The 19,999-nt window shown below is 37.2% G+C and overlaps 1 protein-coding gene across 2 annotated transcripts; it reads right to left on the reverse strand.

The window, feature by feature from the left end:
* Window positions 1-4,245: 4,245 nt before the first annotated feature.
* On the reverse strand, window positions 4,246-19,925 carry RMI1 (RecQ mediated genome instability 1). 2 transcript variants are annotated; one of them, XM_070375403.1, is made up of 4 exons: window positions 19,793-19,925; window positions 14,480-14,540; window positions 7,627-7,722; window positions 4,246-6,974 (listed from the first exon to the last, which is right to left on the reverse strand). In XM_070375403.1, exon 4 carries the CDS (start codon window positions 6,936-6,938, stop codon window positions 5,064-5,066), a length of 1,875 nt encoding a protein of 624 aa, XP_070231504.1. In that variant the 5' UTR covers window positions 6,939-6,974; window positions 7,627-7,722; window positions 14,480-14,540; window positions 19,793-19,925; the 3' UTR covers window positions 4,246-5,063. The 2 variants fall into 2 exon arrangements, with proteins under 2 accessions (XP_070231504.1, XP_005896708.1); XM_005896646.3 differs by having other exon boundaries at window positions 19,685-19,913.
* Between the last annotated feature and the right edge of the window lie 74 nt (window positions 19,926-19,999).

The following is a 19,999-nucleotide window of genomic DNA, read 5'->3' on the forward strand; positions in this document are numbered from 1 at the left end:
CATTATTATAACATAAAACTCTGAATATTCAAGTCTAATATAAAACTACAACTTTAACCTTTTCTCAGACATAGGACCTTAAAATACTTTTCTTTATTCCTCACCCAATTTAAATGCTGTTGTTTTCATGTAGTTTAGTCCTTTGGGTTTTTCTGTTTTTTTTTTTTTTTAAACCCTCAAAACATTATTTCCATTTCAAAATCACTATTCATTTAACCCATATATTTACTCTTTCAGCTGTTCATTCCTTCTTGCATCTCTAAGTTTCCATTTGGTTATCATTTTCCTTCTGCTTAAAGACATTTTTGTGTAGTTAGGGAAAAAATTATTTTTGTGTATGAAATTTTCTTAATTTTACCAGTTGCACCCTTACTATTGAGGGCATTTTTGCTTTGTATAGAACTCTTTCAGTTGGTACTTATTTTTTGTCACTTTGAAAATGACATCCCATCTTTTGATTCCCAAATTTTTTAACTGAAGTAAAATTGGCATTATGTTACAGGTGCACAACATCATGATTCACACTGGGTATATTCTGGTGCTTTGAAATATGCCTTCTTTCACTGCTCTGGATTCTGGTTTTTTTTTTTTTTTTTTAGCTTTCAATGGTATTGATATTTGCACAGGTATGATTACTCTGAATATATTTTGCTCAGGTTTTGTGTGACTTCCAGAATTTGCAGCTTGATTTCCCTAAATTGTAAAATTTCTTAAGCATTAACTCTAAGTATTCTCTATTTCCTCTCTTTTGGGGGGACTACAGTTACATTAATGTTAGCTCTTCTTGGTGTTTTATCACTTTTTGGTTCTTTTCCATCCTCTTGTCTCTATATACTCTGAATTTTTTCTTCTGACCAAATTTCACTGTGTCTTCAGCTGTGTTTCACCTGGTGTTAAGCTCATTCATTGACTTTTCAAAATTTCAGCTGTTACAGTCTTTTAGTTTTTTAAAATACCCAATCCCCTGTTGATATTTTCATCTTTTCTCTTTTGTTTCCCTCTTGCACATATTAAGTCCATGGCTCTCTGAGCATTTCTTTTATTGCCTGCTAACTCCAGAATTGAGCAGATATACCCACCAGTCACAAGCAGTGGTGGCTTAGAGTAGCGATCAATACATATAAGATATACAGAATGCAGGAGCAAAGAACATATAATCTCTGAAAGCAGATTCACTCCTAAGTTAAAGATGATCTGATTATACCCATTTTTCCACTTTCCATTTGCTTCTGCCAGGTTCCCACAGGGTCATTCTTTTTTATGTTAAATTCCCAATTGGAGATTATCACACAGGTAATTTAAGTGCCAGGAGAAGGCGATGGCACCCCACTCCAGTACTCTTGCCTGGAAAATCCCATGGACGGAGGAGCCTGGTAGGCTGCAGTCCATGGGTCACTAAGAGTCGGACACGACTGAGCGACTTCACTTTCACTTCCATGCATTGCAGAAGGAAATGGCAACCCTCTCCAGTGTTCTTGCCTGGACAATCCCAGGGACGGGGGAGCCTGGTGGGATTAATATTTTACATAAGATAAGGGATGTTTCAATGCTACTCTCTCAATTCATCCCACCCTCTCTTTCCCCCACTGTGTCTACAAGTCTGTTCTCTGTCTGTGTTTCTATTCCTGCCCTGCAAATAGGTTCATCAATACCATTTTTCTAAATTCCATGTGTATGTTTTCAGTTCAGCTCAGTCACTCACTCGTGTCTGACTTTGCGACCCCATGGACTGCAGCACACCAGGCTTCTCTGTCCATCACCAACGCCTGGAGCCTACTCAAACTTATGTCCATCACATCGGTGATGCCATCCAACCACCTCATCCTGTTGCCACCCCCCCTTCTCCTCTCGCCTTCAATCTTTCCCAGCTAAAGGGTCTTTTCCAATGAGTCAGTTCTTTGTATCAGGTGGCCAAAGTATTGGAGTTTCAGCTTCAGCATCAGTCCTTCCAATAAATATTCAGGACTGATTTCCTTTAGGCCTGCCTGGTTGGATCTCCTTGCTGTCCAAGGGACTCTCAAGAGTCTTCTCCAACACCACAGTTCAAAAGCATCAATTCTTTGGTGCTCAGCTTCCTTTATAGTCCAACCCTCACATCTATACATGACTACTGGAAAAAACAGTTCTGCCTAGATGGATCTTTGTTGGTAAAGTAATGTCTCTGCCTTTTAATATGCTGTCTAGGTTGGTCATAGATTTTCTTCCAAGGGGCAAGCATCTTTTAACTTCATGGCTGCAGTCACCATTTGCAGTGACTTTGGAACCCAAAAAAATAGTCTGTTTCCATTGTTTCCCCATCTAATTGCCATGAAGTGACAGGACCAGATGCTATGATCTTAGTTTTCTGAATGTTGAGTTTTAAGCCAACTTTTTCACTCTCCACTTTCAAGAGGGTCTTTAGTTCCTCGCTTTCTGCCATAAAGGTAGTGTCATCTGCACATCTGAGGTTATTGATATTTCTCCCGGCAATCTTGATTCCAGCTTGTACTTCATCCAGCCCAGCATTCTGCATGATGTACTCTGCATGTAAGTTAAACAAACAGGGTGACAATATAAAGCCTTGACGTACTCCTTTCCCAATTTTGGAACCAGTCTGTTGTTCCATGTGCAGTTCCAATTGTTGCTTCTTGTCCTACATACAGATTTCTCAAGAGGCAGGTCAGGTGGTCTGATATTCCCATCTCTTTAAGAATTTTCCACAGTTTGTTGCAATCCACATAGTCAAAGGTTTTGGCATAGTCAATAAAGGAAAAGTAGATGTTTTCCTGAATTCTCTTGCTTTTTCAGTGATCTAGCAGATGTTGGCAATTTGGTCTCTGGTCCTTTGTCTTTTCTATGTATGTTTTAATTTATGATATTTTTCTTTCTGACTTACTTTACTCTGTATAACAGGCTCTAGGTTGATCCATCTCAGTTCAGCTGACTCAAATTCATTCCTTTTTATGGCTAAGTAATATTTCATTGTATTTATGTACCACAACTTCTTTATCCATTCATCTATAACTGGAAGGATTCTACATCACATGTAGAGGCCAGGATGTTGCTAAAGGGTCCCCATGACAGCTCTCTACAAAAGAATTATTCTGCCCAAAATGTAGCAGTAGAATACAGGAAGCAAAAAAGTATAATAAAACATAAATAATAGTCTATACAATATACAAAGGGCATGAAAGTGGATAGGGAAATTTATGAAACACTTCAATGGGCATCTAAAGCTTAAGTTGAGTGGAAATCTGGGAGGTAGGGTTATTACTGTGAGCTAGAATATAAGTATGAAGTATATTCCCCACATTTGTGGAACAAGTTCGACTAAAATTTACCGCAGACGAGGTAGGTGAAGAATAAGGAGGCAAGGCAAGGCTGAAAAGGAAGGCAAGGACCAGACTGCAAAAGGTCATACATACTAGATGAAGAGTTTGGAAAAGGTTGGTATCAGAGGGCAACAAAGAGTAGTAAATAAGAAGTTTATTAATAAACAAGAATGGTCAGAAAGATCATTCAGGCAGAATTATGGTTAAAGGCTTAAGGACAAAACAAAGCACAGGCCAATTAGTAATCCTACTGGAATACTCCAGGCCAGTGAAGACTAGAGTCAGAAACAAAGGTCCAATACAGAAGAAAGGATTGATATGGTAAAGTACTGTGTGTGTGCCTGTTAAGAAGCTTCAGTAGTGTCTTTGCAACTTTGACTCTTAGCAACCATATGGACTGTAGCCCACCAGGCTCCTCTGTTCATGGGATTCTCCAGCAAGAATACTGGAGTGGGTTGCCATACCCTCCTCCAGGAGATCTTCCTGACCCACGGATCAAACCCACACCTTTTATGTCTCCTGCATTGGCAGGTGGGCTCTTTAACCACTAGCATCACCTGGGAAGACTGTTAAGTACTATACCCAGTCTTCAGTAACTGAATATGAAGAGAAAATAAAATTTAATAACAGCTTTCAAGCACTACTCACAGAGACAGAGTACAGGAGAACACTTAGAATAAAGATAATGAAAGATAATACCATCCATTTAGGCCTCTTGTAGTAAATAAGCTATGCAAGGACATAGAAGTGGTTATTATCAAAGGATACAGCAGCAAAATCTGGATTGTGCCTTGAACTCTGATAATTATCCTTCAACCAATAATGACAAAAGATTTTTAGAATATTTTTCTGCTATATCCATATCATATTTTTATATATGTATTTATCTTACTTCCAGATATTTCCTATTACATTTCTTTAAAAATGCCATGTGTTTATTATTTAATGTTTTAAAGATACTTTAATTTACATTTTTAAAAAAGAATAATAAAAATAACTTAACCTTTCAAATGTGATTTTTTAACAGCAAAATGGGAAAGTGGGAAACAGCCTCCCTTGAAAAAGAAATCAGCACTTCCAACAAAACTAAAGGAAGACTTACATGTAAAACTAATTCAGAAAGGAGATAACAACTAAAGACATAGATATACATCTTATTTTAATCCCCCCAAAAGTTAACTGGATCTTCTTAATAGATTATCCTTGAAAATCAAGTTTTTAACTGTTCAATATAATCTTTGAAATGGTATCTAGTTAAGATAATAATTGCCTTAAATATACCAAACAAAATATTTACAATCAGCAAAATAAAAACCAGCAGAACAATTAACATCTGAAAGTCTAACATTCTATTCCACTGGATTTACATTTTTTCCTAAGAAAAACATTATAAACAAATCTTTTGGGGTACAAATTAGAAGTACTCAACTACCTACTTATAATTGTTAACCTTCTTTCAACAGTATGACTCATTGGTAAACACCAATACTTTACCAGTCACCTTATGTGAAATAACAAGTAGAAAACAAAATTTCTCAACAACAATGGGTCATTAAATTCATTCAGCAAACACTTACTACAAAAAACTTTATTAAAAAAACTTAAACACACAATCATGATCAAGCATTTTAAAATTAAACTGAAATCAGTTATGAAACTTCCTTTTCAAAAAGTTGTGAAAGTAAAAGGACAAATTTAATTCTAAATATTTCCTTGCTTATTTGAATTGTTTTTTAATACTACTTCAATAAATTATTTCTTTAATCTCCTCTTTAGGTTCTCAAGGTGGTCCGTATTAACATCTTGTAATGCCAGTACCATTGCCTTAGACAAGGAGGGATTAAATGAAATAGTCATCAGACAGCACAAATCTATTAGCTCTCTCTGACATTTCTGCAAACCTTCCAGGAACTTTTGGTATTTACAAGGATCCTTTTTCAACCGTTTCATTTCTGATACTGAAAACCCTATCAGACTAGTAAGTATTTCATCTACAAAGTCTACATCTAGATATGCAGTACCATCAGAAATTTTTGCTCTTACACTCCAAATGCCACCAGAACTTGAGAGATTTCCGGTTAAAGTTACAATAAATGCTTTGACTTTCACTGTTGTAACCTCCTTTGGTTTGCTGGCCATTAGAACAGACAAATAGATAAAGGGTGGAGAATACAAATCCATGGTGATAGGAAGTCCAGTGCTATTCTCTGACAACTGTAAAGAACAAGTCTGTAAATGGTGCTCATTTTCATTAGGAACATCTGAACTCCTTTTTGGTACATTACTGACTAGCTCTCCATTGAACATTTTATTATTTAAGGAATGTCCATCTGAACTGCTAATTTGTTTTATTTTATATGTCTCTGAGCTCTTACCTTTATTTGTAAAATCATGGGGTAGAGGTACATTATGATTAACTGAAAGACTACTACTGTTTTGGTCTCTAGTAGATGGACAACTAAGAGATTTGTCTTCACTAGTCATTTGCTCAGATAAATTTTTTTCACTCCAATTATTGTTTCCATTTTTGCAAATAAAAGAAAAATTATTTAGAGTATTAGATCTATGTGAAAACTTCTCTATACTTTCATCTGTAGTTCTGTTCAAAGTCAATAGCTGTAATTCTTTGGTCTCCATCTGTTCTTTCTGGACAGCTTCTTCTAAAAGCAAGGCCTCCTCCAATGAAAAGTCATCTAATTCCTCATCAGTAAAAAGCATAGATTGGTTTCGTGGTTTCTCCTTTGGCCTTGGAGAAATAACAAGTTCTCTTTCAAAATCTGACTGTCTGATGGGAACAGTATTTGAGGAATTACCTATGAAACAACTTCTTTCCAAAGAGGTATTATTATTTGCTGCAAGCTCATCATTTTCATCAAGACTTGCCAAGAGTTCTTCATCAGAAGGTCCCAACGCAGGATCTAGAACATCCGTAATTCTGGGGATGCTTTGGTTAGAATTATTTGGTATGACTGAAACTATAGGATCAGGTTCCCCAATTAATCTTGCAAGAACTTTTTCTTGGGCATATTCCTCTAAAAGAGCATCGACTTCTCCTCCCAACACTTTCACATTTTCTGGTTTCAACAAGAGAACACCAAGACGGAAAGAAATATTTCCATAAATCAAAATTTTTGTACCTGGAGGAAGATCACTATGCAGAGCTGGAATAGACTGATATTCCATTCCTTGTATTTGTACAATTCCATCAGTTAGCTGTAGCATCAACATTCGTGAAGGCTTTGCTTCCCAAGGTTTGGGGGTTACTTGTGTTTCAGCTGTAATTAGGTCATTGGTTGTATTCTTTCCTCTCAACTTTTGTATCTGGGCATATGCAGGCTGACTTACATCAACCAATGAATTAATCTGCAGAGCAAAAAATCCATTCAGTTCTCCTTTCGGAGTTTCTAAAATGCCGCTAGGTAAAAGACGATGCTCCAAATCTCTCAGGTCGGTAAGGAGCCACTGCTCAAACACTTGTTTATTCATTTGTGCCTGACTCAAATTAACATGATCATTTTCTTCTTGGATCCAGTTAATACAAGCTTCTAGCCACGTTACAGGCACTTTAACATGCCATGTAGCTGAAAGCCAGGTTTCAACTCTTAATGCAATACTAGTTACACTCATTTCTTTCACATAAAGGAAATATTAGGCATCTATTACCTGAAAACAAACAAAAAAATTATTGTAATTCAGTATATCTAAATAGAGTTTCTATAATTCTCTACAATGCACAAACAGGAGTAGCCAAACCTTTAGACTTTCTCTCTAGCATGTAATTCTTTGACTTTCTACATAGCAAAAATTCAAATGCCACAAGTAATCAGATGGTACAATGAGAAAAGCAAAAAATGTGAGACAGATATATAAAGGTTTGAAGGCTAGCTCTGTCAAATTATAAGCTCTACAGCCTAGCATAAATTTTTTAACTTCTTCTAACCTAGTTTTTTCATCTATAAAATGTCAATACCACCTCCTACCTAATGGGGCTGTTGTGAGGATTACATGATTAACATTTGTAAAGCACAATGTCAGACCTACGCAATACATACAATGTTAGTAGTTATTATATTAATATAATAATCAGGTAAAATTATAACAAGTAACAGATTCTTAGCTGATGTAAAGCATCTTATTTATCTAAATGATTCTCAACAGTCGTATCACGTAAATATACTTCTGATTTTCTCAGTATGATTAAAAAAAGTAGCAAAACACTAAAAAGACTAAGCTTTTCTCACAAATTAAATTTTTTCCTTCAACAGAGGAAGACTCTAAATTTATAAAGTTTTAATATGCCCATAAGAAAACTTACCATTTGGAACAGGAGCACAGGATTTGATGACAGGATTTAGAACTGGTTGTTCAGTGGAGTACTTGTAACCTCTATTGCTCAGAAATGGCCTGAGAGCTAAGACAAAAAACAGTAAGGGTTATAAGAGGAAGCTGCAGAAACAATCACTGGCCTATTTTTGTAAGTGCAAGAGTTTGATGGTATGGTTTTGAAGTTTCCTATTATCAATCAGGGTAGAGTGGAGGTAGTACACACTAAAAACATGAGGTTTGGAATGAAATAAACAAAAGCAAGGGACCACAAGAAACTTAGACACTCTATCTTAGGTTGCTTCCTTGCCTTCCTTACTGCAGAGGGCTACCGTGAAAATTAAAGGATAGGAGAAGATGTCGGAGGTTCACAAGCAACCTAAGGTGAAAGGAGGCCAAAGCAGCTGAAATTGAAACTGACCGCCTACAGAGGGAGAAGGGCTCAAAGTTAAAGAAGCCAGAGCTCTGGATGCCATGGCAGCTGCAGCAGTGACGTGGAAAAGGAGACCCAGGGATGACTATCCTTCAGGTTTACTTCTGGCAAAACAGGGATGAAGTCCTAGATAACCTCTCAGCCTTTGTCTGCAACATCTGGCAGATCCATAAAAACTACTGCATAAATGGACCAGGGAAGAAGTCCTGTCCCATGGACTAGTTCAAGACATATTCTTGTGAAAAGGCATTAAATTATTTCTGTATATTATATAGTAGGTCCTCTCATTTTTAGAAAATAGTAAATCTAGCATCCTTGTAAAAACTTAGAGCTTATACAAATATTTCTTTTTTTAACCTTGCATTTCTTAGAAATTTAATAGGCATATATTGTCTGGTTTCCTACATCTTTTAGCTCAAGCGACAAATATGTGTCTATACATATACATATACACACACACAGACTTTTTTTGTAGGTATAGTTTTTTTTTTAATTTTTAACTTAAAAAGGGGGATTAATTTTTTTTCCCCTAAAGCTTTCTGAAGGTCAGGGGCTTTATCTATGAAAAAAATAGTAAGTAGTTATTTGTAACCTGTACTAAGCAGCATCTAGCCTTAAAACAGTCCTTTCTGGCTAAAAAAAACAATGAATGCTAGTAAAATTGTTTGGGCTACTTTTAGCATTTTTTAATCAAAATTACTAGATGACAGAATTCAAGAATTTGTTAACATGTTATTATTTGATATACTGATAGACATTTAAAAGTAAAAACCCTTTACTGTGTTAAAAAAGTGAAATAAAAAAGGAGACTAACATATAATCCAGAGGTTCAGTGTACAACTCTGGTGCCAAATTTCTTTTACTTACAAGCTCTGTGACCCTAAATAAGTAGTCACATTACTAATTCAACAAATGGTTAAAATTTAAAGGAAGAGTTACAGTTATTATGAGAAATACAAGAATAACATTTTAGGAGGAAGAATTAAGAAGGTCATAACTACCAAACTGATGAATCTTTACTTTGAAGAAAATAATTAAGAGTACAGATACATTTTAAATCATGTATGAAAAACAATGTGAAAACAGATAGGAGAGGTAGGAGAGGTCCACGCCCATTCTGATAAAAATAAACCATGTAGAGTCAAATCAGCATGTCTCTTTAACAAAGAAACCAACAATCTCTACACGAGCCCTCTGGTTTACCAAATGGAAATATTCTCTAACTTGTTGCTAAGAAAAACAAAACACAGCATGCTAACTTTTGTGTACAAAAGAAAGGACAATAAGCATATTCTTCTTGATTTTGTACATATAGGACCTCTATCTAGAAGGATATACAAGAAACAAGATAAAACTTTAAATACATAGCTACACTCAATAACAAAGAGTAAAAACTTCTGGGCCAGGAACTCAGGAAGATGCCCTGAAGAAGGGATAGGCTACCCACTCCAGTATTCTTGGGCTTCTCTGGTGGCTCAGCTGGTAAAGAATCCACCTGGGGAAACCTGGGTTCGATCCCTGGGTTCAGAAGATCCCCTGGAGAAGGGAAGAGCTACCCACTCCAGCATTCTAGCCTGGAGAATTCAATGGACGGTACAGTCCATGGGGTTACAAAGAGTTGGACACGACTGAGAAACTTTTACTTTAGAGTTTTAAGCGGGCACTAAAGACACCAGGAAAAGGGGACTTGCAGGCGAAAGCTACAAGGCTCTAAGGGCCCAGTATGCCAATTATAGGGCACAACAGACTACTTGCTAGAATTGTGCCCAAAAATGTTCTATTCAGCACCTACCTATGGCCTATGGAGAGAACAGAGATAATCTAAGAATAGATACATAGAGTATACAACTTGTATAGAATACAACATGGTCCAGAACCAGGCTCTTCACTAAAGTAAATACCCAAATCTCTAAGGACACAGCTGATCTAGACCTATGCCAGTCAGAGGGCAGGTTGAAGCAACTCCAAAAACACACCAAAGGGAAAAACCTCTATCCAACATGAGCTCTCAAGCCAAAACTATATTTGAGGAAAATTACCATGATGAGCCACATCAGGACACACAACCAAGAGAAGAATTTATACCTGGAGAAGTTTGTTTTTAAATGCAGAATCTTAAATGTTTAAAAAATAAGAATAAAGTGACTATGAAAGAACACAAAAAACTTCAAAAAAAACTATTATTAATATTCTCAAAGAGGCAGGGATATCTCCACACACAAAACCTTAAACCGCAACCAGTACCTCATACCACATACAAAAATTAACTCTAAATGAAGCACAGATATAAATGTGAAAACTAAAAAAGCTAGGAGAAAAAAAAAAGCTCATATATAACAGAGAACAGATTGACAGCTGCCAGAGGTCAGGGGTGGGCGAAACAGACGAAAGGGGTCACAAGGTACAAACTTCCAGTTATAAAATCAGTAAGTCATAGAAATGTAATGTACAGTATGGTCACTGTAGTTAAAATACTATATTGCATATTTAAAAGTTAAGAGAGTAGATCTTAAAAGTTCTCATCACAAGAAATATAAAATTTTCTAACTAAGTGTGGTGATGGATGTCATCTGGGCTTAACTGTGGTGAGTTCTGCAATAATAGGGATCCCCTGGTGGCTCAGTTGGTAAAGAGTCTGCCCGCAATGCGGGAGACACAGGTTTGATTCCTGGGTCGGGAAGATCCCCTGGAGAAGGAAATGGCAACTCACTCCAGTACTCTTGCCTGGAAAAATCCCACGGATGGAGGAGCCTGGTGGGCTACAGTCCATGGGGTTGCAAAGAGTCAGACATGACTGAGCGACTTCACTTTCTGCAATAATACAAATTATGATGTTGTACAACTGAACCTAAAATGTTATATGTCAATTATATTTTTTTAAGGGGAAGGAAAGTTAGGAGAATAATCTTTGTGATCTTAATTTCTTAAAAGTTTTCTCAGATACAACACTAGAAGCATACATAATTCATAAAAGAAAGAAACTAATGAATTGAGCTTCACCAAAATTTTAAAATTCTGCTCTATGAAAGACACTGCTTAAAGTATAAAGATAAGACAAACAAACACAAAAGACAAGCCACAGACTGGGAGAAATAGGTAACTGACAAAAGACATATTTAGATTACAAAAATAATTTTAAAATTCAATAGGAGGACTTCCCTGGCAGTCCAGTGGTTAATACATCACCTTCCAATGCAGAGGGTGTGGCTTCAACCCCTGGTGGGGGAGCTAAAATCTCACATGACTCACAGCCGAAAAAACAAAACATAAAACAAAAAGCAATATGCAACATATTCAATAAAAATGAATTAAAAATTGTCCACACCAAAAAAAAGAAAAAAATCTTTTTAAAAATTCAATAGGAAAACAAACTAATTTTAAAAGGAGCAAAAGAGCTGAATAGACATTTCACCAAAAGATATGCAAAACGACAAGACATTACGGAAATCTAAAATTAAAATATAGCTAAAATAAAAAAGACAACTGATAATTCCAAGTACTGGAATTCTCATACATTGCTGGTTGGAAAGCAAAATAGCACAATCACTTTAAAAAACAGTTTAGCAGATTTTTAGGAAGAAAAACAGTTTAGCAGTTTATTAGGAAGAAAAACAGTTCAGTATTTTCTTACAAAGTTAAATATACACTCATCATGCAACCCAGCATTACTAGGTATTTACTCAAGAGAAATGAAAACTTACATTCATTAAAAATCTGTATGTGAACAATTACAGCAGCTTGTTTCATAATCACCAAAAATCAGAAACAACCCACATGTCCTTCATGGACAAATAATAGTACATCATTACAATGAAATATCATTCAGTGTTAAAAAAGAATACACTTCTAATAAATGCAATAACAAAGATGAATACTGCTACAGATATTCTCCCTCAGAAAATTCGTATGTTGAAATCCTAATACCCAATGTGATGGTATCGGGAGGTGGGGCCTCTATGAAGTGCTTAGATTATGAGAATGAAGCCCTCATAGAAATTCCCTGGTGGCCCAGTGGTTCAGACTCCCCACTTCCACTGCTGCTGCTAAGTCACTTCAGTCGTGTCCGACTCTGTGCGACCCCATAGACGGCAGCCCACCAGGCTCCCAGGTCTCTGGGATTCTCCAGGCAAGAACACTGGAGTGGGTTGCCATTTCCTTCTCCAATGCATTAAAGTGAAAAGTGAAAATGAAGTCCCTCAGTCGTATCCGACTCTTCACAACCCCATGGACTGCAGCCTACCAGGCTCCTCCGTCCATGGGATTTTCTAGGCAAGAGTACTGGAGTGGGGTGCCATCGCCTTCTCCGTCTGCCACAAGAGGTTGCTATAAAAAGGCTGTCATCCAAGAACCAGGAAGCATGTCCTTATCAGACACCCACAAAATCTGCCATCACCTTGACCATGGACTTTTCAGTTTTCAAATAAATTTCTGTCATTTATGAACCACTCAGTTTATGCTATTTTGTCATAGTAGCCCAAATAGACTGAAACAAATAGCAAATGCAGCATGCTAGGTAAAAGTTAGACAAAGACTGTATAATTCCAGTTACAGGGCATTATGGAAAGGTATCACCAACTTCACGGACATGAACTTGAGCAAACTCCAGGAGAGAGTGGAGGACAGGAAGGCCTTGCATGCTGCAGTCCATGGGGTTGCAAAGAATCAGACACAACTTAGCAACTGAATAACAACAATGGAAAAGGCAGCACCATAGTAACAGGTGACAGCAATGGTCATGCGACTAATGTTTGTCAAAGCTCACAGAACTATACATCAAAAAGAACATAAATTTTACTGAATGTAAATTATATACTTAATAAAAATACTGAAGACAAACACCAAAATGATAGAAATATAACAACTGATTTTCAAATTTGCTGAGAAAAACACAAAATAAAGAAAACAATCCAAAAGAAGGCACAAAGGGAACGGGGCTGTGAAAGTGCTGCACTCAATATGCCAGCAAATTTGGAAAACTCAGCAGTGGCCACAGGACTGGAAAAGATCAGTTTTCATTCCAATCCCAAAGAAAGGCAATGCCAAAGAATACTCAAACTACCACACAATTGCACTCATCTCAATGCTAGCAAAGAAATGCTCAAAATTCTCCAAGCCAGGCTTCAACAGTACGTGAACCGTGAACTTCCCGATGTTCAAGCTGGATTTAGAAAAGGCAGAGGAACCAGAGATCAAATTGCCAACATCCGCTGGATCATCAAAACAGCAAGAGAGTTCCAGAAAAACATCTATTTCTGCTTTATTGACTATGCCAAAGCCTTTGACTGTGTGAACCACAATAAACTGTGGAAAATTCTGAAGGAGATCCGAACACCAGACCACCTGACCTGCCTCTTGAGAAACCTGTATGCAGGTCAGGAAGCAACAGTTAGAACTGGACATGGAAAAACAGACTGGTTACAAATTGGGAAAGGAGTATGCCAAGGCTATATATTGTCACCCTGTTTGTTTAACTTATATACAGAGTACATCACGAGAAATGCTGGACTGGATGAAGCACAAGCTGGAATCAAGATTGCCGGGAGAAATATCAATAACCTCAGATATGCAGATGACACCACCCTTATGGCAAAAAGCGAAGAGGAATTAAAGAGCCTCTTGATGAAAGTGAAAGAGGACAGTGGAAGAGCAGGCTTAAAACTCAACATTAAGAAAACTAAGATCATGGAATCTCGTCCCATCACATCATGGCAAATAGATGGGGAAACAGTGAAAACAGTGACAGACTTTATTTTGGGGCTTCCAAAACCGCTGCAGATGGTGACTGCAGCCATGAAGTTAAAAGACGCTTGCTCCTTGGAAGAAAAGCTATCACCAACCTAGACAGCATATTAAAAAGCAGAGACTTTACTTTGTCAACAAAGGTCTGTCTAGTCAAAGCTATGATTTTTCCAGTAATCATGTATGGATGTGAGAGTTGAACGATAAACAAAGCTGAGCACCAAAGAATTGATGCTTTTGAACTGTGGTGTTGGAGAAGACTCTTGAGAGTCCCTTGGACTGTAAGGAAATTCAACCAGTCCATCCTAAAGGAAATCAGTCTTGAATATTCATTGGAAGGACTGATGCTGAAGCTGAAACTCCAATACTTTGGACACCTGACACAAAGAACTGACTCATCTGAAAATACTCTGATGCTGGAAAGACTGATGGCAGGAGAAGGGGATGACAGAGGATGAGATGGTTGGATGGCACAATCAACTCAATGGACACGAGTTTGAGTAAGCTCTGGGAGCTGGTGATGGGCACGGAGGCCTGGCGCGCTGCAGTCCATGGAGTCGGAAAGAGCTGGATACAACTGAGCGACTGAACTGAACTGATAAACAGAAATTAACAAGATGGTAAAAATTAGTCTAAATATATCAGCAATCATAATGAATATAGATTAACTCACCTCTTAAAAGATACTCTCAAATTGAATAAACCAAGTTCAGCTGTATGCTTAAAAGATGGACCTAGAACAAAATACCATCAACACATGAAATTAATTAAAATAAGGCATGTTAAAATCTCCAAGCATGATTTTATGATGCCATAGTTGAGTGATATCTTATCTTCAAGACACAGATCTGTACTTTATAGATCTATTTTTATCTGTTGACATTATTAACATCAAAAATTAAGCTATATCCAAGGCTCTCAGGTGTACTCATTCAGTAAGTTACTTTATTTTCTTCACTAAAATTTAACCACCACAACACTGGCAAATGGGCCTGGTATAATTGGCAGGGGTGTTGTAATGAGTTGATAGTCATTAAGTAAACTGAAATCAAGAAAGTGTACTTTTGGTAGTTAGAATTATTTAAATGAATTAGCAAGTATAAATGCCGCATCAATTAAATTGTTTGCAGAATGTTTTGTACTATGAATCATTCAGGATGTACAGTATAGTATATAACCATATACACCCCTAAGTTATTACATGCAGACACTTAACACAAATGCCATTTTCTACATGAACCTGTTAAATAGTAGGAGTTAATACTGTTAATACTTCTAGGAGGAGGAAGAAACCAAAAAAAAAGGAAGACTGACTGATTGTGAATTGAAAAGGTCAAGGCTGGATAGAAAATGAAATTAAAGAAATGAATTTCAGTGGTGTCAATTCTATATAGCAGCAGTATAGCTGTATAAACAGAGAAGTGAAGAAAAGGGTGAGTAAAAATTAAAACCTCTTAAGATTTTAAACTTTTTCAAAATATATTGTTTTACATCTGTAATATTACCTAAACCTCAAAATAGTCATTTATGATAGAAAGGGTAGGTACTGTCTTCTATTTGGGTGAGAATGAAACAGGCATGAAGATTAAAGACATAAAGATCATACATAGTATCAGGCTCTGAACTAGATTCTGCTAATCTCCATTCGTATACCATTTTCTAGATGCTGTTTGACATAAGTGAAAAGAGAAAGTAAAGTCAGTCTCTCATTTACATATACCCACTTGCATACAAAACATATTCATAAATGGCTAGTTTGTAATAGCACTACAGTATTAACAATCAACAGACTTTGCTCTGATCTCATATAAATGACAAGCTCACCTAGTACATTCTAAATTATTTCATTTACAAAGTCAAACGAAAGAAACACATCACCTACTGCATCTATCTTTGTAATAGCTTCAAAGCAGTGTTATCACTATTACTTTTCCTTTTGCTATAACTCTACTAAAGTACCATATAAAGCAGTTTTAAATTTTTTTAAATATCACAAACTGATATTTTAAGACTTATGTATTCATTTTTAAATTTTGTACTTATTTCAAACATGCATTTCCTTGTTTGTGTTGTTGAACACAGAAAGTGACAAAAATCCTTTCAGACAGTAGTCTGGACAAATTCCTAATAAATAATTTTCTTAAAATACTACCCTCAGGATTTGGATCTCCACTTCCAGAGATGTACTATAATTTTATAACAACGTTACCATAACTAAATGCACATTTGCATAGAATATGCATAGAATTCTTCATTTAACAGCAAAGACAGGTAGAGGGCATATTGATATAAAACATAATTTAGTGCCTACAAATGCATGTTAAAACAATTTTATAAAAAGATGTTTCTAACATATAAATTTTTTTCCTACAGGTAAAAAAAAAAAGCTTATTAAATTATTAAAAGAAAAGCTTATTAAATTGCTAAATGGAAAAAGTATTATCATGTGAAATTATAAAGTTTAGACTGGGTTTCAATAACTGAGCTCCTTAATAATTTAATTGTGTTAATTAAATTATTAAGGAGTTTATTTACTAATTGTATTTAATTAGTAAATTGTATTACTTGCATCTATTCCTTCAAGAGAATTTCTAAGGTTTTTGTTCCTCCTTTTCTTGAGAAATTGAGTAACCATGGTCACTGCAGGTAAGCAACTCACAAGGGAAGTGTCAGCTGCTGCTGCTGCTAAGTCACTTCAGTCGTGTCTGACTGTGCGATTCCATAGGCAGCAGCCCACCAGGCTCCCCCGTCCCTGGGATTCTCCAGGCAAGAACACTGGAGTAGATTGCCATTTCCTTCTCCAATGTATGAAAGTGAAAAGTGAAAGTGAAGTCGCTCAGTCATGTCGGACTCTTCGCCACCCCATGGACTACAGCCCACCAGGCTCCTCCATCCATGGGATTTTCCAGGCAAGAGTACTGGAGTGGGTTGCCATTGCCTTCTCCAGGTGTCAGCTAGAGCACCACAATTTCCCAGCCCTTGATCCTCAAAAACATCACTGTCCATGAAAAGAATATAAAAAAAGTATATGTTGTTGAAATTGTACAGTAAGAAATGTTCACACCATATGATCTACTTCTTTTATTTTCAAAACTTAATCTTAAGAAAACACTCAGAAATAAGGACAAAGATTTATGTGCCAGAGTGCTTATCACGAAGCTTTTACAGTGTGGAAAAAAACAAACTAAATGTTCAACAACAGTAAAATAAATACATACATAATCACACTGGATCCAGGAAATAGTTTTTTAAAGAAATATTTTAAGGACTATTTAATGACATGAAAATATGTTATTTTATTTTGTTAGGAAAAAAGACCATATGTAAAATTACATTAATCTCCATTAATTTTATAATCATGAAAACATTATTTTTTTAAAAACTGAGTTACATCTTGCTCCTGCTTAACTTGGCTGACACAGCAATCTACATTCTAGATATTGACTGCAGGAACTGAGCAGAAGAGAACAGAGTAGGAAAATTCTATAATATCAGTCATCAATACTAAGATTTATACAAATTTCATCTATAAGTTAATTTTCAGTCAGCCTCACATATTCCAATTTTTTAACAAATCGAAGAAGAGGCACAAGTACCATCCTTTTAGACATGGTATGTGGCATTCAATCAATAGTTAAGACTTAAAAGCACTAACAAATATTTAAGTTATAACCGTTTCATGTTTCCACTGCCTTTACTTTAAAAAATACACGTAAGTCTGTTTTTAACTCTTGGGGATAACATTAAGGTAACCCAAGAATTTTGAGAAGACACTTTCTGAAAATTATGGGGAAAATTTTATATTTAATGGCTGAAATCAGAAAGAAGTAATTAGTGGAGCTGCTTGTGGATCCTCCATAACCTAATACATGAGAAAGACGGAAAACACGTATAGGAGTCTGATTCCCATCTACGCTTTGTGACCTTAGACTTGTTCCTTAACTTCTCTTTGTCTTATCCACAATTTACTCACAGGACTGTAATAAGCATTAAACGGCCAGCACAAAGTCTGGCACAAACTCAAAAAATAATAGTTACAAAATTCTAAATAATCATCCAGCTGACTAGAGTACAATCTCAATTATATTAGTTTACCTTATGTAAATTCCACAGCTAAGTAATACCAGACTTAAATTCATCAGGAGTCCAAATAATCACACAATTAATTACACAAGAGCACAATATGTCAATCAAGTTGCTAAGTCCTTGAATAAGCAGATATAACACAGCTTGGCTGAAAATAACAGAGGATGAAAGAAAGGTTGGCGAAAAGACAGACCTTCCTCAAACTGGCAAGTCTCTGAATGAAGCAGGTATAAAATTGTTTGTAAAAAACAGACTTTCTTGTTATTTAAAAAGTAAACCTAAACAGCAAATTTTAAAAGGTAAAGGAAGAAAACAATTAGATAAAAAAAAATCTAGAAAAGGGGAATAAGAGTTTTCAGGTTTGAGGGTCCAATCAGAAGACAGTGAAACTGGGAAGTTCTTAAGAGCTGCTTACTTTGCGTTCCTGCTCACCAGTCATCACTGTTTACCAAGGCAGAAAATGATGGTTTCAACAGAAATACTAGTTTGAAAGAAACCACCCTTAGTACATTATCCTGTATGTGCCTATTTGTGTTAGTGAAGTGTCCCTGGTTTTGAAAGACAGATTCAATTAAATGTTGCAAATCCTGACTGGCAGATTAAATCTCTATAATCCAAATATCCCCAGCCCCTTCATACATTCAATCAACTTTTCTTGAACATTAAATAAGAATTTGAACTATGTATCATAAAACCAAACGCACATTGAGTTTTACTTCCCAACAAGACTATAATATTCTTTACGATGGGGGCCATTAAAAAACAACTCAGAGAGCCTTTTATAAACCCCACAATCCCAGACATTATGCTCCAACAGTACTTAACTACCATTCCCGCCAGTAAATATTTGGTGCTTCATGAAGTCCTCAGTTTCCCCTAAAAAGAGTTTTCTTCCATATTAAGCAAGTAAAATAGATGGTCAAAATCACACACTTTTTAAGATGCTGGTTACATCTAATTTGCAAAGTATTCAAGAGGGAAATCAAATTACAATGGAATGAATCAGCACAAATTCATCATTACCCAAAAAATGTGTATTCTAACGGTAGATTTAGCTTCATGTGTAACGTATAACATTTTCACTTTTCAACACAAGTTTGGGGTTGTGGTTGAGAGCTGGAGGGTTGAGTCGGGATGCGGAGACTGGGTACTACTACTGGTAATTTCCGAGGTTTGTCACCGATTCTGGACCTAAGGGCCTTAACAAAAAAAAACCCATCAAAGCCTGACACAAAGGCCTTAGAAGTAGCCGAACACTAAGTATAACCCGAACACTCTAGGACGATAACATATCTATATGAGGGCGAGAGGTTTAGTCTAAGTCACTGCCGACACACCGTGGCTGATTTAAGGCGAGTGAACGGAAAGCGGATGTCTACAGCTTATTTTGCGATTTGCATTCATTGTAGGATATGAAAGCAGTACTTTCAGAAATTTTTCACACGTAACTACAGCGACACTATAAAATACTCGTATCACAGGCCCCATTAATAAAGAAAAGAAAAGGGCAAAAAAAGTTTCATCAGAACGCAGAGCCCGGTAAAGACCCTGGGAGCGCAGGCTCCCGGCCGGAAGCAAAGGGGGCGAAGAGTACAGGACTCCAAGGCTCGACCGCCACAGCCCGGCGAGACTGCCACCGTTTCTCGGAATCCCGCCCGATCCTCCAGCCGACCGCGGACCGCAACCTGCCGGCTGCGCCCCCTGCCCGGGCCACGCCTGAAGGGCGCTGCGGCCCGTTACAGACAGCGGGTTAGCGCGGCGAGGGCCGGGCCGGCAAGCTGGCTGCACTTACCAACGCGCAGCTCGCCCTGCAGCATGGGTGGGAGGGGAGTACCGGGGAGGGAAGAAGACGCGAATGTGGGCTGTGGAAACGGGGGCATTCATCTGGCCCTACACCGACCTGGGCGTCCCGCCTTCCCCTCGCGCAACAGCAGTTCCCGGGCACGCGACCGTGAGACTAGGAACCGCCACAGCGCGCGCCCTAACCCTTTTTCGCTGCTTCCCGCCCGATTTGCCGCGCGCTCACGCCCCTCCTCCCACCCCTGAAAGCCTCCTTCAGGTCCAGGAGCACCCCCTACACCCGCCCCTCCCTGTGCGCGAGAACGGG

The sequence above is a fragment of the Bos mutus genome, chromosome 8 (assembly GCF_027580195.1).
Source record: "Bos mutus isolate GX-2022 chromosome 8, NWIPB_WYAK_1.1, whole genome shotgun sequence".
Lineage (NCBI taxonomy): Eukaryota > Metazoa > Chordata > Mammalia > Artiodactyla > Bovidae > Bos > Bos mutus.